We start from the raw sequence: 19608 nt of genomic DNA, 5'->3' as shown, positions 1-19608 counted from the left end.
TGAGGCGGGCACGCTCTATTTCCTGCCGTTGCTTTCAAACTATTGTATCAAGCCGAGTGTAACTGAAGCAGCGTTCAAGCTGTGTTTCTGGGAATGCTGCCATGGCCACGCTGTCACGCTGCTGGCTGACGCACACACACACACACACACACACACACACACACACAACTCATGAGGACCCTGCATTACAAGGTACACGAAAGAAAATCAATCTTTTTTTTTCCTCGAGAAAAAGATAAATAGTGGAGGTTAACATTCAAAGACGCAAAGTCATAACACGAGCACAAATAATAGTGCATTTTTGTTTGCCTAGCACTGTGATCTGCAGGTCAATTCATATGGAAGATGTTACCTGGAGAATATGTGCACACTTTGGAGTTGAATACTTTCAACTCGTGAGAGAAATGAAACGAGGCCTGTGACATCCACAAATGATGATTCGTCACGGCTTGAAACGACACAGAAATTGTGACTTGACGGCAACATTTTTGACAAACTCATTACAAACATTTGCTGTGTGGTGCGGTGGTACTCTGAAATCCAAAAGCACAGTCATGGAAGTGTAAGTTATTAACCATAGATAGATAGATCGATAGATAGATAGATAGAGATATACAAGGAGTAACTTCTTTTCCTAACTAACCTGAGGTGGTCATCCACAATAAAGCCTTTTGATCTGGCCAGTTGGGTGAGAAAACTTCTCCTGCTGGATCCCATTTTCCTCTCCACCAGGTATAGTCTGACCTCCTTAAACTTGACCACGTGCTTTGGGCCACCCACGCTGGCCGGTCTTGAGCGCTTCCTAACGCAAGGCACAATGGCAGCGTGGAACATCTTTTCTGGATGGAATGAGCCGAGTGTTTCTTCAGCGTTTGTTCTTATAACTTCTATGGAGGAAAAAAATAGGCAACTGTTTCTTTTTGTTGTTTTTTTTTTCCCTAACTGTGCAACGGTTATTGGCATACGTTTCTGGCAGCAGGTGTTGGAGTTGAATTTTGGTGTTTACCAAATAGTCGCAGCTGCAATGTTGGGTGGGTGCTTGGGGTTTTTTTTCCAACAAATTTGGCATGGCTTTGCTTGCCAAATACAAAGTAGATTCTCCAGCAATAACTTTGAAGAGGAAGTGTGCACGATAGCAAACCAACTCAAAAGTTGTACGAGTGGAGCATCTCTCCAGGGAAAGGCCTGAATTGTGATCACCTCACCCAGCTGTCCTGCCATGTCCAGTTGATTTTGCCACTTGCTCACACATTATGTCCAGAGCAAGTCAGCACCATCTGCTGCACCACTTTAATTAGTTTACTGTCTAAAAATGAGAGTCTTTCATCCCCAAGCTTTGCACACACACACACACAGTTAGCCCAAGCAGATGAAGGAAATGCTTCACTGTTATTATTATTATAATGATCGACATCTTTGAATTAAGAAAGAAAACGCAACGGTGCATCTCATAAAAGCGTCTTCACTTTGCTCCAAGTCGCTTGACAGAATTGATCAGAGTGCTTTCACTTAGCAGCCTTGGCCTTCTACGGGTTAATGGGTGTCATAGAGCAAAGTTGACTCATTTGACAGTTTAGCCCATCCCCTCAATTACTCAGCAGGGTATGAAGGTGCTTGGCCCCCTGTCCAAATGAGGACCATTTTAATATGACTAGGAGAAATGACTTCCCTCCCTGTAGCAATGTCTCCGTTTGCTACTCTGGCCAATTTGGCAACTGACTTCCTTCAGCAGTCAAATGTCCACTAACTATTTGGAGTTTTCCAACAAAACAAAACCTTTGTCTGAACTCATTAGTTGCTGCCTTTCCCGGCCTCCCAGATCTCCAGATGGCTTGATTTTTTTTCTTTCTGACTTCCCTTTCTTTCTTTCTTTCTTTCTTTCTTTCTTTCTTTCTTTCTTTCTCGAGGTCAAGTAAAAGGTAGGATATTTGATGATTGGATCTATTCCGTATTTATGCTTCCATTTGTCACTTGTAAGGACTTGAAATACAGAGAGAATCCGTGCTTCCAAGCTTACATGCATTGCTTGAATCTCAGTCAGTCGATGTTTTCCACCATAAATGGCTGCATTAGTTAAAGATGTGGGAAACTAATCATGAAGTGACCTCCCACTGCGCACTTCTCTGTGCCCAAGCCAAAAGCTGCGACAGGTCAGCCTATTACTGTACTTCCAGGGCCACACACACACAAGTCGGAGTGTCCCCGCTGTGACTGGAATGAACTTGCCTGCATCCTGAGAGCGCTGCGAGGGCTGGGACCAGCGCCAAGTGGCCTTATTTATGGGCAAGGTGAGTGATAAGAACAACAATCTGAAAGTAGTATGTGCTGATGGATACCGACAAGGCACGTTGACCTACTTCCTTCTTTTTATGACTTCACGTGAGAATCCAAAAGATACGAAGAAGGCATCCTTTAGGGAGTTCATTTGCTTTGGAAAACCAAATATCTACATTCAGAAGAATATTCAGCAGTGAACTATTCCACTGTCTGTGCTTTCATGTGAACTTTTTTCATTTCCCCAATTTCAAATGATCAAAGCGCTGTACGTTTATTTCCACTAGAACAATATGCAAGACTGCGCTGCAACTGTCAACAAACTGAGAATAAGCGGACACAGACTCCTGGTGAGTACGAGTACTGCCGCTCCCAGTTGGTTGTTCTTTTTTTCTTGACTATAACGGATCCATCCATTATTTGTTCACGTTTTAATCTTCTGAGGGTCGTATCTGGCTTGCGGCCGCGCAGTTTGTCATTCTAATTACTCGCAAATGGACAAATCCTCGCAAGCAATAGGATTACATAGAAAGAGGCTGTCAAAAATGATTAACAGGCAATTTGGTCGGCTGTATACATTCAGCACTGCATTTGGCACTTTTCTTTTCATGACTACATAGAGTATTTCAATTTGAATGCACGGCAAACGTGGCCTTTGTGCCATATGCAAAATGAAATGTAGAAAACTGTTCCGCTGAATCACTTCTCCCTTTTGACTGGAGGATGTAATCAGTGGCCATTATTGTTCACTTCTGCTTCCACTTTCCTACAAAAAAGTAATGAGTCTACTTTGTTTCTACTCAGCGCAATCATCGGCGCAGCCCCGAGTTCATTTGAGCATTTGGCAGCGTCCTCCGTAATATTGGAAATCCGCTGGTCAATCGAGACGCGAGGGACCCAACCTGCAAATGTTTCCAGATATGAGCCATCGGTCGGCCGGTGCCATTTTAACGACAACAAAAACACATTGCATTTGTGAGAAAGCTGACCAAAATGATTTTCCAAAGAAATATCGGAATTCAATCGAATATCATTTCTAGCAAATAAGAAAATTGGTGGCAATAACTTCCCACTAACCCCTTGAGCAATTGGTTTCAGAATTCAACATTTTGTGCATGCAAAAACAAACAAGCCCTTGTGACTGTGGCCATCAGTTTGCTGTGCTGCTGGAATGTCCACGCGTTGGGCAGGCTAGCTCAATCGCACAGAACATGGACCATCCAATCAATCTCAATCGAACCATTTCGATCTTTCGGTGGAAGAACAGCCGTAGCCGAGATTCAAAACCAGACCTCACAATTGTGACATGCAAAGTGTGAGTGCCTGCTGGAATAACACTCCAGTCCAAACAAAACACAGCATTAAACTTTATATCTCATCAAATATTTAATGGACTGATGCTTTTATTATCACAGGCATTCTTCAGCTAGAAAGATCCCATTGTCTAGATTGTGTTATTCCAAGTTGTTAAACTAAGATTGTAAACCAGATTATGTTTACATTCAAATCATTAGCGACTTGTAGTCATCGCGTGATGCTGACGCTGATGACACAGCCATACTGTTAAAAGTCATTAACATGAGGCCATGTGAAATTGACCAGACAGGCAGTGTGCGAGTGCTTTTGTTGTGATTGCGATGAGTTGGATTGCCAATTGGCAGTTGAAGCTGTTTCGTTAGTCAGCAGCAGCAGCCTCACAAATTACTGCGCAATGGTTAGAAACTGAGAGAGCCTTCTCAAAATGACAGGCGTTCTTATTGCTATTGCGTGATGGCACAAGAAATGGAACGAGGTCTACCTGCATCATTTTGGTCTTCTATCTTGCTCGTTTTTTGATTGTACCGTCAGAAATATTGAACATGTTTTCCAATGATTTGACCTTAGCTGACCTTGACCAGAAAGGCCCCTGCTCTTTTATTCCAGTCGTTATTTGGGATTCTTTTTGATAGGACATGTTTTACATTTGGTTCACTTTTTTTTCATTGTGTACTGGAACCTCCTCCTTTTGACGCATGTACGGTAGATGCCCTAAGAGCTACAGTTACGTATTTATTTTGGCAGTCACGTGATCCCGAAAAATGCATTTTCAATGCTGTTAAGAGACATCAGCGCACTTCCCAAATTATAACAAGCTCACAGGACTGGAGGAAATAGGAATTGGTTCAAGGTTAGCGGAGATGACCGTGGTTTCATGATATTTGGATTGTATTATAGAAAAGAGAAGTCCCATTTGAAAGATCTGCTGAGGGATTCCAGTACATCATTCTAACAGCTGGTAAGTTATGAACATTTGAAAGTGGCTCGCTCCAATGTGCAATACAAAGGAGAGAGAAGGAGAGAGAAAGAGAGAGAGAGAGAGAGAGAGAGAGAGAGAGAGAGAGAGAGAGAGAGAGAGAGAGCGAGAGAGAGAGAGAGAGAGAGAGAGAGAGAGAGAGAGAGAGAGAGAGAGAGAGAGAGAGACAGGGACCGCAGCTCGCAGAGAACTTGTGTCTCATTTGAACACGCACAGACACTCCCATAAATAATTCAACATTGGGACGGTGCCTAAGTATCCACTGGGGTGGATTATTTGATATTTTATTCTGTGTCAGAAGGCTAAATCTGATTTATACAGACACCTTTTTCTCCACTGTAAGACGCATGATGATGAAGTGTGAGGTCAAGGTTCATTTTCTTTGAAGGAGGTAAAGCTTTTCATATGAAGCAATCTCACTCTCTGATTTGCAAATAATGAAATCACAAGAGTGTGCTTTAAAGCTCCCTTATTTTTGGCTGCTTTCTCTTACCTGGCTGGAGCTTCCTACCTTCAAACAAAGGTCATGTTGCGGGCTTCCCTGGGATGATTTTGACGATTGTAGATTTTCTTACATCACTGCTCTTACTTTGGATGAAACAACTAGGAATAACCGGAACACATCAATATCTTACTTTTTGATTGTGTCATTTTATTGTCACAAATTTAAAAGAAAGAGCAACGAAGAGCAAGAGTTGGAGCAAAGAATGACCTGGAGCAATGAATTACGAATGAAGAAGGGAATCCATAATTTACTTGGTATTGTTGCATATTTTATGCTAATCATTTTCCTTTCATTTATGATTGCCTTGTGGTAATTTTTTTATGATTTAATGTTGATGGTAGCACGGAACCTCGGTGTCCTGGTGCTTAGCGTGTCTGCCTCATTCCAATCTCCCTATGTGTCGTTTGTCGAGGTACTCTGGCCACGTTTCAAAACACGTGTGACGAGTGTAATAAGAAGTCTCCTAGGTGTGAATGTGAGGCTGCGGTCGATGGTTGTTTGTCGACGCGGTTAACGACGGAGCGCGACCGCTTGCCTTTCAGCAAAAGTCAGCTGGATTAGCGCCGTGTCGGCCTGACTAGGAAAACGATAGAAAATAAATCAAGGGATGCATAGTCATGTGCTACTTGAAATGAAGCTTGGTCAGTTTGGTGGCTCTGCAAACACCACGTGACAACGGCGTCATTGTTTTTTCAGATGATTTGCTTTGCATGTTTGGTCCTAAAATGATTCATAAATCTTGCATAACTCGATATGAGGTTTTCAAATATAAGAGACGCGTAACACAAGTAAGTCAGGGGCGCCTTCTCCTACAATGCTGCTCACTGATGTCGTTCTCACGCTGCCTAATAAAATGTGAAAATAAAAGGAGAAGCAAGCACCTCTAAATGTTAAATTAAGGAGCAAAGGACGCCTCCACAAAAATGATGAAGTGAAATACTGCCATCCACTGTTTGGAAATCAGATGAGACGTGCAATATCAGGAGAAAAACATTTGTTCCTTATCCTGTCATTTGAACAGAACATGTCAGATGGCATCAAGAGCAAGTTCAGCTTGCTCCATCAACCGTAAGTCACAACGTCCACTCACCTCAGCCTGGATATTATTCTCGATGAATTACACAAAGTTTCCAAGCAAAATGAAATCTCAGTTTGCACCATAAAATACTTCCTCATATCTCTTCCACTTGCTTGTGCGGAATCAATTTTAAACCGATTATCCTATTATAACTGGAAAAGTTGTTTTTATACATTATTATAAACAAATACTTTATAAATGTAGAAACAATTTATACATGCTATGATGATGATACTATGAATTGAAGAGTGAGTGTCAAGAATACAACGGCCGTACGTTACATGTGTACATGTGTTCATTGCAGGAGGACAAAAATAAGTCAAGAAGGAAGTAGCAATACTAACAACCTGACCAAGATGGTCCCAGCACATGCACATGCACCTGCACCTGCCGCTGATCTCAGCAAGAGGTTTGTTGAAAATCAACATTTGTGTGTCTTGCTTTAGCTATGGGAGTGTCAAGGAGTAGAAAAGAGAAGTGATACTATTTCTTTAGCCAACTATACTGAATTTAAACCTCTTGGGGATGAAGGCGGGACTTAATTACACTACCGGGACAGTACTTATGACATAAACCAAGGAGCCTTCTAAAAGACAACATGGATATTTTGAGCAAACTCGCAGATTCTGCCACAGCCAAGATTCGGTAAGCCCCGAGACCTTTTGGCACCATGTAAACAATGTCGTGACTTTTATTTGGACTTACTCAAATGACTCCCCCTCTGCTTTTGTAGAAAAAGATTTCGGTTTTCAGAGGGCAATAAAGTTGATATGTTTTCTAGGCAGATTGCTCAGGACATCCAGAAGAATGATGCTTGCTACCTGAATAAATTTAGAAGGTACATTTCATCTTTTCACATTTGTTTCTAACCTTTACATACTGTCACGGTCAAAGTGAACCCTCTTGAAAAGCCACAAAATGTCAATGTCTACAAATGGATGAAATGACCTTCAACAATTCATGTGATTCTTTTGTGCAACCAAGTGAAGCCAGTCCAGCCAGGCCACATTTGTTTACGGAAACATACTTTGTGTGCGTTTGTGTCAAATGGTAGAAAATGATAGGCAGCGTGGGAATCTTGAAACGGTGAAATGCCATCAATCCCGTAAGTGCTGAAGGGAACAGCCTGACTTTGTTCACCTAAGTGCCCACGCGGCACGGCACGGTGCTCTCGGAAGGGTCTTAAGACAGGAAGGATGCTTTTCATTTGAAAAAAAGTGTCTGTGTCGCAGCCACATTCGCACCCATTCACACAAGTACGTGCACCTGTTTGTGTGTGAAGGAGCATGGGGGATCTCGAAAACACTTTCACAGTCATTTCCACAGGACAGACTATGAAGCTAAAAATATCTCCAACAGGTGGCTTCTTTCTGTCTGTCTCACATACTTTTTTTGAAATACGTAAATTCCCCTTTTCACTCCGTTCAAATCGGTCCACCCAACTCTGCTTTCTTTTCTGCGGAATCGCAACCCCGTGCCTCAAATATTTGCTTTATCACCCTCGTCCAGTGGGAAGGATGAGGGACTGTGTGTGTCACACACACCACCACCACCACACATATGCATGAATGAATAACTCTCTTTATGCTGTCATTCCATGTGGCGGCAGATTGAAAAGCAAACCGGTTCCAGAGGTACCTGTGAGAGACTACAGAGGTAAGATCTCACCGGAATGATTGGGATGAAGACCAGCCTCTCGGAAATAGACTTTTCAAGTTATTAAAAAAAAAAAAGAATCGATCCATGGCGCAAACCTTTCTTTTCTCATGTTAGGGTTAAGGCCAATGACCAATAAGTTGGACCCAACATGTCTGTCTCAATTCATCTCAGCTAAGGTTTTCCTTTGTGGAGTTTGCTTGTTCTCAGCTTTTTAGTCCAGCTTCTAAGGTTTCCTCAAATGAATGATCCCAACAACATGCATATACATAAAATGAATAGACAAATGGACGATACTGTAATGTGTCTATTTTCCTCAAATTACAATATGGTGATTTGCAGATGAAAACATAATGGGTCCAGAAGACCTTTCTGGATCAGAATATGTAAGTCCGAAAATAAAAAAAAGAGATGTACATACATGGCAGCTCTACAGCTCTCTCCAAAGTGGCACACTTTTCAATTCACGTTGTCCCCAGGATAATACCATGTATGACGATCTACAAGAACCTGATACCGACTATGAGCCGCCTCCCAGCCAAAAAGTCTTTACCAGAACATCTTCTTCATCCTTCCCACAAGAGGACTATCTTAGTCAGTGTGCCAGTCACTACCACTGATAGTGAACATCCATCCATCCATCCATCCATCCAACATCCATCCATCCATCATCCATCATCCATCATCCATCCATCCATCCATCTAGGCTATGTTTAATTTTCTGTTACTTCATGATGACTCTAGTACAGAACGTTGTATCAGGTGCTTTGTGTGGGCTTTTGAAATAGAAAGACTGTCAAAGCTCAGGGGGATTGAGAAGATGGCATTATGCAAACGCTGACGCTTTGCTTCTCCATTCCAGACAGCCGCTATAATAGGCCAAAGTCGGAAGGCAAAAAGGCCTTCAAACAGGGTAAAGGATCACAAGGAGCCACGCAGATGGACAACAATGATGTAAGCCTTCTGCTTGTAGATACGTCCCACTGAGTGTACACAATTGATTTTTCTTTTGGGCTCCACAGGAAGACTACATCAGTCCAGATGGCAGTAACGAGGATGACAATTATGTGGAACCTGCAGACGACCCCGTTGCTGGTAAGCTACACTTCACAATAAAAGTAGAAGAATAAATGTGAAACTTGACAAGAGTGGGAACAAATGCTGTTCTTGGAAAAAGAACTCATGCTCTCTGTCATTTCACTCAAATGTGGCTTGTATATCTGACCATACATTGAACTCACATTTTTCCAGATTTTTATGAAGTTCCAGACCAAGAGGTGGGCTTTTGCATTTCATTGTGTATATGTGAGAACAATTACAATGTGTTCCTTAAATGCATTCATGGGATCTTTGCAGGATAATATGGTGGGCTCAACAAACAGGTAAACCTTCTATTTTTGCCCATCACTTGATTTCAAGTCTACCGTGGCAAAATGAAATGGAATTATTCTGACCTTGTTTTCAGAGTCAAAATGAGGAGATTCCCTTCTGCTGTAAGTGTTAACAGATGAGCAAGCCCTCTAAAAATAGGACTGTATACATTGTGTTGCATTGGAAGCTGATTGTGTGCGTGTGCGTGTGTGAGATCATCCAGGCACAGCGGGCCGAAAATGACTCGTCATATGAATCGTGGGATCACGAAGACAGTGGGTATCAAAGGAAAGATATGAAGTCATTTAGCACGTTGTGCCACTTAGAGTGTAACAACAACGAGTGGAAAGCACAGTAAAGCAAGCAAAGTTCTCATCTTATTGTGGTTTCCTTTTATGATCATTGATCAAACTGCAGGGCCACCCAGAACTTTCCCAAGACGGTAAGGCTCATACGACTTACGTACCTACGTACATGACATTAGAATGGCGGTCTAATGATGGAGCCTTGTTTTTCATGTGATCAGGTCACCAAAATCTCCCTTAAGGCTGGTACGTTCAATCAATCAATCAATATGTTGCATTGCTTTGTGAGCCTTCCTGAAAGTTGGTACATCGTTCTTATTTTAGGCACAAGTTGGAAAGCAAAGAGACTTTGAGCGTGAGTATTAGTATTTGCAATAAGCAGACGTGTTTTTTTCCAAGGACTGCTGTGTCGCTTTATGACATAAATGAATGAGTGGATAAGAGTTTGCTCATCCGTGCGGACTATTACAGACCCAACGCTAGCGATGAGTCACCGTGGTCGTAAAGCACATCTTCCCCCGGACACCAAAGCACCCAAGTAAGGCATAGGCTGTGTGAGTCATGTGAGTGCAAAATGACTCTTGGATTACTCCATTCATGTTGCAGGACACCTCTTCCAAATACGGCTTTCCTCAGTAAGTAGCATTCGGATTTTGTTGTAATACGCTCAAGAAAAGTAGAATTTGCTCTTTTCCCTGCCACTAAACGTGTCTTTTTGTACCGACAGAAACGACTGACCAAGACGAGGTTAGAGCGGAAAATGCAGATGGCTAAAGTGAAATTCCAATGATCTTCTATCCTTTCTTTCAGGATGCCGAGGTCAAGGAGAAGCCCTGGTTTGCTGGAGACTGTGACCGCAAGACGGCAGAAAAGCTGTTGTTTCGTGCAAATCGAGTGGGACTTTTTCTTTTCAAATGCTATTCTAGAAGTCACTTTTGCATGACCCTGTGTCGGTGGGTTTCTGCTTCAGGACGGGGCCTTCATGGTGAGGAATAGTTCCAGACAGGACGCCAACCAGCCCTACACATTGGTGGTGTATTATAAATGCAGAGTGTACAACATCCCCATCCGCTTCACACACACAAGGCAGCAATACGCCCTGGGGACGGAGAAGCAAGGAGAAGAGGTACGCTCCACATTTTGGAGATGATTACGGCCGATGGTGGCCTTTGAATAAGCCAGCACCAATCTCTTGCCAAGGCTTCACTTGGTGCTTTATATTGGAAATGTTGGGCTGGTGCCCTGAGAGGTGGAACTGTCCAAAAAAATAATAATAATCAAGCCTTGTAATTGGCTGACGACCAGTTGTATAGCACCTAGGCCACCTGAGATAGTACAAGCAGCATTTCGTGGAGGAATTCTTTTTTTCTGATTGAGATCAAGTCGAACCTTTGTAAAAGATGGATGCAAATCCTACACTTGGCTAGAAAAGGTCTTAACGCTCAGGAGTGGTATTTCAGTATTTCCGCAGTGTCTCTCACATCATCGAGAACCACCAGAAGATCCCGCTGGTGTTGATAGACAGCAAGAGCAGCAGCAAGGATACGGCCAAGCTGCGTTTCCCTGTGACGCAAGCCAGCACGTGTGGACATCAGTGGCCTGCTTGAGATGCATTCTCCCCTTGTCAAATGAGCAGACTTCCGAGGACGTTCAACATGTTTATTGAGATGCTTTGCAACGCTCACACATTATTCAAATTAAGACAATGTAGCTCTGGCAGAGGCAGATTGTTTTTTTTTTTTTTTTACATGTGTTTTTCTTTAAATAAAGCAAAAGGAATACATAACTCTGTCTCTTTAATCATGCCAGGAACACACAATTGGAACTGATCAACAAATAATGCTCATGCATAACAAACCCAATTAAGGCACTTGATGGAAATGATCTTCTTCTTACAGTACCCCGAGCTCCACTATGTACAAAAAGAAACCTCTTGTCTGATGTGAAGGTTTGCCATTTTCAGTGAGTCATAGAGTGGGATGGTCCTGGAATACAAAACACACACACACACACACACAGTTCCTGTGCTGTCAATACTGAGATCGCATGTCTGCTTTTGGAAATCTTTTGCCCCAGGACAACAGCGGTTGAGATTGTCTGCTTGCGGTGAGGTAAAGGAAATCAAAATCCTCCTTAATAGTGCAAGTAAAAAAGAACAAATTTCAAGTCACTACATTGAAAAACAATACAATCGGTCGATGTCAGATTTTTTTTTAAAAACGACTCTTATTCGCTGACATCATAAAACACAACTTTGGGTAGAAAAATGTAGGAATATCTGTGCATGAAAATATCTGTCACAGAAAAGATGAGATTTGAAGCATATTTGGAATTTACAGACCATTTACAAGAATTATTTCATGGGCCCAAAAAGAAAGTTTATAAATACATGTTGAATAAAACAGCTTATTGGTGTTTTTTCTTCTTCTTCGAACAACAGTTTTTGGTAGATTTGACGATCGAACATCCATCCATCCATCCATCCATCCATCCATCCCATTTGCAAAACATAAATACGTTACATCCTACTCCGACTATGGCAATACAGTGTTTTGTAAAACGTGACAGTGTATTGAAATCAAGCATTTGCGTAGGCTACTTATGAAGAACTAAATGAAGCCCTTCATGAAGGTGCCACTCAAAGATTCCGCCAGCTAATGTTACCCTGAGCTTGTGCAATCATATTTCATTAAGACTTGTCATTAAGGTGATTGTCACATCTATCTTGCATTTGGTTTCTTTTCCAGTGTATTTTCACAGTTTGGCTTTTTCCAGTCCATCAGGTGCCTCTTTCGGTGGAGCATCCACACTTCCTGCTCGTCAAAGACTCTGCCGCAAAACCAGCAAGCGAATTTCTCCGCCGTCTTCCTTTTGGCCGAAAGCCCACCGACCACCTGGTATTTTTTCCTGCTCAGCCTGCGCAGCCTAAGCTTCAAAACAAACCTTTCCTTGACCGAGTTCTCCCCACGCCACAGCGGTGGGCTCTCAGCGTCCAGATAACGCTTGGTCCCGTCGGTCAGGACTGAGAGCGCGTCGAGAGTCCTTTGCGACAGGACCACCTTGTGCACGTCTCCTCTGTAACGGCTGACTACGTTCATGATCCTGGCCACCTCTGGGATGTCTGCATCCGGGTGATTGAGTACCACAACGGGCTGGTCCCTCAGCGGACGCCTTATGGGCTGCGAGGGATCGGTGGCGATCAACCTCAGGGTTCTTTGCAGGCTTTTGGGAGCAGGCTGCCGCCCGTGGCCTACGAAAGCTGGCCAGGAATCATCCGACGGTTTGAAGTCTGAAGGCAGCGCGACACAACGGTCAGTGTGTTCCGTAGACGCTGCGGCCTTTGCTCCTCCTGAGTTGATCACATCTGTGAAATTAAAGTTGACACTCATTTCCAAATATACGTACGTCAAGCCAAAGATAGAATTACCGTGTGACGTAGTAGCAGGTTGGGAAAGCGGGGGCCACTCGCTGTGGCTGCTGCTGCCGCTTCCAGTGGCTCCGTCAACAGCCGCCGACTCGGGGAAAGCAGCGGAGGAGGGCAGCCGGGAGTTCTCGGGAGTCTTTGACGCCGTGTTGTTCGGGGATTGATTTGCATCATGGCGTTCTCTTTCAGAAGGCAATAGCAAGTCTTCAAACACTGCAGGCTGGTCTACGAGTGCATTTCTAGGCTCAGATGGCTTTGCAGAGCAACGTGGAGGATGTTCAGCCTTTGCTGGCGCATGTGCTGATGGAATGGCTTCTCGGGGGTCGGGCCGATCGCTGACACGGACCCGGAATGCCGAGTCAGGATTCGGTAGCCCGTTTCTTTCAAGTAAAGGGTTTTGTGACACCCACTGCCTCTCCTTGATGGGATTTTTCTTTAACACAATCTTTAAGGCGAATTCGGAGGTTGCTTTCTTTGCCTTTTTGGATCTGGACCTTCTTTTCCGTCGTCTCCTCAGAGTTGGATTTTTCCGTTTATCTTTATAGGTGGCTTTCTGTTCTCGGCTCTCGTTTGTGACCTTGGGCTGAGCAGAACTATCGATTCCATCCAAAGTGAGTTGCGCATCTTCAGGTCTTATGACTTTCCCCCCGTTATTCAAGTTCGTCTCCTGGTTCTCTCCGTTTTCTAGAATCCGGACACACCCGGGCGGTTCATTGCGGGAGGAACTTAACGGATGTTTACTTCGTTTGGTTTCATTCTCAAGGCAACGTAAGTCGTCGTTGAAAATGACTTGAACTCCCTTGTGGCCAATGTCGAAGCGATCCTCAGCGGCAGGGCTTTCAGGGCTCACGCTTTCTTTTTCCGTCTTCGGTCTCTTCGTATAGGTGGCGCCATTCTGAGCCAACGTTATCTTGTTTTGGACCGTGAGGACGGCCAGATCCTCGGAATTCGGCACCACGCCGTTGTCGGACTTGGGATGGACGTTGATGTCTTGAGGGACGTTAGACAGAACAGACTTGAGAGCCTTGGTCCATTTCTGGTCGCCCTTTCCCCCCGCCACAGATTTCATTAGAAACTGCTGGGTCGTCTCTAATGTGGTTTGGGGATCAGATAAATGACAGTATTTATCCAGGAAGTCTGGACCCGGAAGAGAAAGGCAGTCCTCTGTCAACCAGCACATGTCCCTCACCGCGCTCCTCGTTAACCTGGGCTTCATTTGACTGATGTTTGATTTTCTTTCCTTCTTTTTCTGACAACTATGCTTTGCCAGCACCCACTTGTGTGATGTTTCATAGGCGCAGTGGGGACAAGATAAAGTTTGATTTGCTGTTCTGGAAGCAATCTCATTTGCTCTTTGGAGGCCAAGATGATGTACACACAAATGCTCTAAAAAGACAGTCACGTCCCCGGTGGAGAATCTCGGACACTTTTCGCATGAATATTTGCCATTTTGGCAATGGCGCAGTGTGAGATGCGCACTCAGTTCAGACCATGTGCGTTTCACGTCATCGTTACAAATGCTGCAACTAGAAAACGTGTCCTTGTGGCTCAACAGATGAACTCCAAGGTAGGAGAAGTCGTGTGCCGCAAAAGGACACAAATGACAAGAAAAAACAGGTGAGCTCCCTCTGTGCTTTTCCTCAAAGTGGCTCATCAAGTCTTTGGGAAGATATTCCAGATTGTCTTTACATTGACTACATGTAAACTTGAGTGCATCTATAGGCCTACTGTGGTTTGTCCAGCAGTCACTTTGTTGTGCTTCCAAGTGGGACTTCTTCAACGAAGGCCACTCTGTGCTTTGCTTTGGTAGCTTTGGTCCATTTTTAGCTTCACGTTGCATAGTCGGGAGCTGAGCTTCACGTTTCCTTCGGCGGAGCCGTTTGTGCCAAACTCTATGCTTCTTATTTGTGGCAGGGGGACCTTTGCAAATTTCTACCAAATCCATGGCCTTTCAGGTTTCAGGGAGAGAGAGAGAGAGAGAGAGAGAGAAAAAAAAAAAAGAAGAGTACAAGTCATCAACACACAAGGCATATCCAAATGAAGCATCGAGGTTCTACAACACAGAAAGAACACAAATGCGCTCACTCATACCAGAATCAAGCTTAAAAAGATGTTTATGCGATATGCACGATAGGAAACCGCAATGATGCTGTCATTTTAAATGTTCATTTTCATGAATCATGTTGAATGTTCTGTTGTTTAGACTTGAGTTCAAATACGTCTTGGTGGGTGACTATACATAATATTTGTCTGGAGTGGCGAGTACACACCAAAACGTCCAAAATCCCATCACATCTGCGCCCCTGGCACTTCTATTATTGCTGCATATCCACCTGTTGCTGGCAACAGTTCAACTTGTTCTTTGTGGGATCCGAACATTTCCCTAAACGGGAACAACACGGTATTTGGTGTTGGGCCACTCTTGCTTTACAGTATATATAGGTCCATCTCTGCTTGATCACCGTCGATACACTAAGGAGTAGTTGCATTAAAATGAAGTTTGCAAAAGCACCAATATATGAAGCGAAAGAGTCTGCAAAGTGACTAGATCACCGCAGCCAGGTCGGTAAATTGGGCGGCCATTGTACTAGAAGTTAACCACAACAAAGTAACGAGACGCGACGAGACGAGACGAGACTGTAAGCAACAGACGCTGCAGGGAATTGGGAAGTGACGATTTGAAAGCAACCGAGCGAAAGACTTGTCACTACATTAACTTCCCAGGAAAACATCATGCGGTTGTTTGCTAAAGGCGAAAATCAAGTGGCGTTTGGCTTATTTAACAAAACGTCACGCACCAAGTGCTTGCATAGTGCAATCATTTGTGGATTAAAACGCGTAGCGACAAAAGTTACGATAGTTGCACATTTTAGCGTGACGTCGCGATATCAAGGTCTTCCAAACTTGTGGGTTGCACACGTCAAAATGAAAGCAGTTGTTGGTGCAATTGTGTCGGTCGTTACCTTTTCTTTTGTCGAGAGCTTGACAGCTCAGCGAGTGGCAGCCATGATGGTTTCATCATCCGGGGATTACAGTCTCTGAGCCCACTTAGCCTTTAGCCTTTAGCCCGTCCTGTCCTGCCCCGTCCCGTCCTGTCCTGTCCTGTCCTGTCTCGGGCCTCCTGCCGCCGACTGGACGGACAGACGGACGGACGGCACTCGTGTGGAGAGAAGCGAATTAACTTGCAAATTGCTCTTTTAAGCCTCGATGACCATTAACTTAAAAAAACTCTTATTTTACACAAAAAATAATGAACTTGTGACTGGCTGGCGTTTTTTTATTTTTTTTATCGTTGTTGCAGATATCTTTTTTTAAGTTGTAAATTCAATGCCATTTGTGTTTCATTAAAACAAAATGTGACTTTGGCTGTCTTGAGAGTAAGAATATTCTCCACTATGGAGAAACACTTTTTTCCTGTGGGTGGCAGTAACGCACTGTTTTCACAATTATTGTAAATCCAGTATGACTGTAAAAACGTCATTAGTCTTCTTAATTTTGGACAACTTTTCATCAAATATCTTTTTTTATTGCCAAAGAACATTTCTATTTCATTCAAAATACATGTGCAGCGTAATGTTGCCGGTTCAAATCCAGGCTCCAGGCTTGATATGTGGTGTTTGAATGTTCTTCCTGTGGTTATCTGATTTGGATTTGATTTGATTTGATTTGATTTGATTTTGTGGACTTCAGCTTGCATTGGCATTGGTTGATGTGAAGGGCTGTCAATTTGATGCACATTTGTGCAAAGACTAATTTGCACAAATGATTGACTTTTAATGATTTCATTTTAAGAATTAGATGCATCTAAGTGGTGGCATGGTGGACAACAGAACGCTATCCATTTGTTAAATATGTCTATTTACATTTAATTGGCTGAGTCCTGTTGCTGTTCCCCATTGTGCTGCTTTCATGACCAATTAGAAATGCGTCAAATTAGACAGTGACTGCTGAGTAGAAAATCAACTGTAGCGATCAAAACCCTCATGTTTGAATGTTGTGAACATTATATATACTAAGGTGATTTCTCATCAACTGTATACGAATATAGGGCCTACTTGGAACCTTCATTGTGGCCTGTTTCATTTTGTAATTGAAGGGGACTCACCTAGATGATGTAATTTCCGTTGACACTGAAGGCCACAGCTGCGTTTGCTGGGCTTGTGTAAAGGGATGAAGCTTCACTGACTGATTGCTTGTGCGTTGCAAAAGCATGTTCTACGACTATACATTGGAATTTATTTTGGCAAAACGGGCCGCTATATTCCATTGATGTGCTCTCTGGGTGAGTTTTCGCTTTTCCAAACTGTCTTTATGCAATGCTTTTAAACAACTGAAGCAACTAGATGGAACTATGCAACCGGTGCATCTGCCTTCCTGCATGCGTGCCGCAAAAATCAGCTGTTTCTATCTAGCATGGATGTATTTGAACTTTCTGGACTGACTAATCGACGCTCGTTAGAAAGTAATTGACATTATGTTTGTTTTTTTCAGTTGTTTCAAAAGCCCCTGTGTTAAATGGAGCTAGAGGACCAGTGGTGGCAAGGACAACTGGCTAAAGATATTCACCAGGCGCTGCGAAACAATGTGAGTGAGTGAGTGAGTGAGTGAGTGAGTGAGTGAGTGAGTGAGTGAGTGAGTGAGTGAGTGAGTGAGTGAGTGAGTGAGTGAGTGACGGTCTGCTCAGCCATTAGCAAAATTGTTTTCATTAGCTTGTGTTTGAGTCTGCATAGTAGAGTGAAAGAATGAAGCTACAGTGGCATTCTCAAAGGCAACATGTCTTCATTCAGGAGCTCAACCTGCCCTCCTTTAAAGGCCAGTCCCCTCAGCTCAACTTGAGGCGATACTTTGCAGACCTCATAGCCATCACCAGCAACCACTTCCGGCTGTGTCCCACAGCGAGACACCTTGCTGTCTACCTGCTGGACCTCTTCATGGACCGCTACGATGTCACGACTCAGCAGCTTCACATGGTCTCGCTCTCGTGTCTTCTTTTGGCAAGTAAGTGTGCGAAGGATCTTTCTTCTCTCACTGCGTAGTAATGCTCTGCTTTCCTTTTGTGCAGGTAAATTTGAGGAAAGGGAGGACAAGGTTCCAAAATTGGAGACACTGAATAGTCTGGGGTGCATGCGCTCCATGAACGTAGTTATGACCAAGCAGGCTCTTCTCCACATGGAGCTGTTCCTGTTGGAATCCTTCCAGTGGAACCTGTACCTCCCCACAGCAGCTCATTTCATCGAATACTACCTTTCTATCGCTGTTCACGAGGGAGACCTACACGATGGCTTGCCTATGGCCTGTTTAGAGAAAACAAAACTCTACATGGCCAAGTATGTCGATTACTTCCTGGAAGTCTCCCTGCAAGGTAATGAAGGAATTGCTGAAGAAAAGTTTTTAGTTGTTTTAAATTGGAGGAGGGGGGGTCATAACATCTCCAACTAGAACGGCAATGACATGCCGCTTCGCTTGTATGTGTCCATTTTTCTATGTTTTGTTCTTTTTCCCCAGATCATGTGTTTTTATGTTTTGAACCCTCTCTGGTGGCCGCTGCATGCGTGGCTGCCTCACGCCTCATCCTGCACGTATCCCCTACTTGGGCACCCCGATTGCAGCGGCTCACGGGCTATACATTGGAGAACCTGGTGCCATGTACCGAGAAACTCCTCATGTGTGTATTTGAATGATCTGACAATGAATTCTAAAAATTCTCCTCGTGAAAAAATGACTGTTGTAAAGTTACAAGAATGTTGTCAACTGTCCTCTTTGTGTTTAGTGCACATGACAGTGACGTGAAAGAGGCCAACAAGCACAAGTGCCAGCGGCCGAGCCAACAGCTACAGCGGCAAGTTCAGACGGTCTACCACAGTTCGAGCCAGGCAGCCACTGTGGCCCAGTACCTGCACCGGCCCGGCACGCAGTATCCCCAGCAAGTTGCGCAGTCAGCTCTGGTCCCAAACCACAGACCTAGCGCATATCTGGCCCACACCGCCACCCTGCAGGTCTCGAACGGCCCCGTCGCAGGGCAGTACTCGGGCCATCACTGCCTCATTGGATCCAAAGTCTAACCTTACTAAAAGGGCTTACTTACCAAGCCGGCCGGCGGTTGTGCTACGTGCTATGACAGGTGATGATGGTTTTGGGGTATTTAGAGATTGAGAAGAAATTCAACTACTATCAAAAGTCCTTGAAATGAGAAAGTATGCTTTTAATTTGAGAGGGCTTGATGAGCATGTTGGACCACAAGGTTTGAGCTATGTGCAATATGTATGCTCTGTAGTCATTTTCTGTGGAGAACCAGTGGAAGGATTTTTGTTCAGTTGAGTACCGCTAGTGACTTTGCACTGCTTATCCTCACTAGGGTTGTATTACTATAATTTTTGCATCAGGCCAAAATTCCATTTCATGAAAAAACAAAGTATCTTTGAAGTATTGATCAAAGTGACTTCTAGCCAGTGCTGTTAATGACTCCTAAGTCGAGGGAAGAACAGCACAGGGTTTGGGACCGTTTGTGGGCAATGAATATTTTGTGAGCGCAATTGTTCTATTTTTTTTTTTTCTGTACCTGTATAGATTTTTTTGTTTACGTATTTGTGAACTGTTGAAAGAATCAGTTCATATGCAGAGACAGTGTTGCTCTTCTGTAGACAAATTATTTCAGTCAGTGCTGTGCACTAATGCTCATTTTAAATAAAATACAAATCTCTG

At 43.7% G+C, this 19608-nt stretch overlaps 4 protein-coding genes across 5 annotated transcripts in view; 2 read left to right on the top strand and 2 right to left on the bottom strand.

Moving 5' to 3' along the window:
- Nucleotides 1-834, bottom strand: part of dntt (deoxynucleotidyltransferase, terminal) — a 27428-nt gene extending 26594 nt beyond the window's left edge. Inside the window, exon 1 of the mRNA XM_085921705.1 lies at nt 644-834. Coding sequence (XP_085777831.1) covers nt 644-834 — 191 coding nt within the window. The remainder of the gene's footprint in view (nt 1-643) is intronic.
- blnk (B cell linker) overlaps nt 1-11702 on the top strand; it is a 12293-nt gene extending 591 nt beyond the window's left edge. The window contains exons 3-25 of the mRNA XM_085921706.1: nt 2175-2288; nt 2562-2624; nt 6094-6140; nt 6455-6559; nt 6932-6988; nt 7760-7806; nt 8149-8192; nt 8286-8400; nt 8669-8760; nt 8829-8901; nt 9058-9083; nt 9163-9188; nt 9272-9299; nt 9392-9452; nt 9595-9619; nt 9704-9728; nt 9807-9837; nt 9954-10020; nt 10089-10117; nt 10210-10229; nt 10293-10376; nt 10453-10608; nt 10943-11702. Coding sequence (XP_085777832.1) covers nt 2280-2288; nt 2562-2624; nt 6094-6140; nt 6455-6559; nt 6932-6988; nt 7760-7806; nt 8149-8192; nt 8286-8400; nt 8669-8760; nt 8829-8901; nt 9058-9083; nt 9163-9188; nt 9272-9299; nt 9392-9452; nt 9595-9619; nt 9704-9728; nt 9807-9837; nt 9954-10020; nt 10089-10117; nt 10210-10229; nt 10293-10376; nt 10453-10608; nt 10943-11089 — 1377 coding nt within the window. The 5' untranslated portion in view covers nt 2175-2279 and the 3' untranslated portion in view covers nt 11090-11702. The remainder of the gene's footprint in view (nt 1-2174; nt 2289-2561; nt 2625-6093; nt 6141-6454; nt 6560-6931; nt 6989-7759; nt 7807-8148; nt 8193-8285; nt 8401-8668; nt 8761-8828; nt 8902-9057; nt 9084-9162; nt 9189-9271; nt 9300-9391; nt 9453-9594; nt 9620-9703; nt 9729-9806; nt 9838-9953; nt 10021-10088; nt 10118-10209; nt 10230-10292; nt 10377-10452; nt 10609-10942) is intronic.
- Nucleotides 11128-17026, bottom strand: znf518a (zinc finger protein 518A). 2 transcript variants are annotated; one of them, XM_085921703.1, is made up of 4 exons: nt 17012-17026; nt 15870-16063; nt 12910-14854; nt 11128-12846 (listed from the first exon to the last, which is right to left on the bottom strand). In XM_085921703.1, the coding sequence occupies exons 3-4, from the start codon at nt 14849-14851 to the stop codon at nt 12203-12205; spliced, it is 2586 nt and encodes an 861-aa protein (XP_085777829.1). In that variant the 5' UTR covers nt 14852-14854; nt 15870-16063; nt 17012-17026; the 3' UTR covers nt 11128-12202. The 2 variants fall into 2 exon arrangements, with proteins under 2 accessions (XP_085777829.1, XP_085777830.1); XM_085921704.1 differs by lacking the exons at nt 15870-16063; nt 17012-17026 and having other exon boundaries at nt 12910-14866.
- ccnj (cyclin J) lies at nt 16797-19608 on the top strand. Its single transcript, XM_085921707.1, has 6 exons — nt 16797-17188; nt 17398-17490; nt 17694-17904; nt 17969-18268; nt 18412-18571; nt 18677-19608. The coding sequence occupies exons 2-6, from the start codon at nt 17422-17424 to the stop codon at nt 18966-18968; spliced, it is 1032 nt and encodes a 343-aa protein (XP_085777833.1). The 5' UTR covers nt 16797-17188; nt 17398-17421; the 3' UTR covers nt 18969-19608.

Source organism: Syngnathus leptorhynchus, chromosome 10, assembly GCF_054491065.1.
Source record: "Syngnathus leptorhynchus isolate UIUO chromosome 10, UIUO_Slep, whole genome shotgun sequence".
NCBI classification, from domain to species: domain Eukaryota; kingdom Metazoa; phylum Chordata; class Actinopteri; order Syngnathiformes; family Syngnathidae; genus Syngnathus; species Syngnathus leptorhynchus.
This window is presented reverse-complemented; position numbering and strand designations above follow the sequence as displayed.

Excerpts from the sequence above, each read along its gene's own strand:
- znf518a (XM_085921703.1), bottom strand. The coding sequence starts at position 14,851 with ATGGATTTGGTAGAAATTTGCAAAGGTCCCCCTGCCACAAATAAGAAG. Across the intron at positions 12,847-12,909 it reads ACCTGCTACTACGTCACACG|ATGTGATCAACTCAGGAGGA; the intron begins GTAATTCTATCT and ends TTAATTTCACAG.
- ccnj (XM_085921707.1), top strand. The coding sequence starts at position 17,422 with ATGGAGCTAGAGGACCAGTGGTGGCAAGGACAACTGGCTAAAGATATT. Across the intron at positions 17,491-17,693 it reads ACCAGGCGCTGCGAAACAAT|GAGCTCAACCTGCCCTCCTT; the intron begins GTGAGTGAGTGA and ends GTCTTCATTCAG. Across the intron at positions 17,905-17,968 it reads CTCGTGTCTTCTTTTGGCAA|GTAAATTTGAGGAAAGGGAG; the intron begins GTAAGTGTGCGA and ends CCTTTTGTGCAG.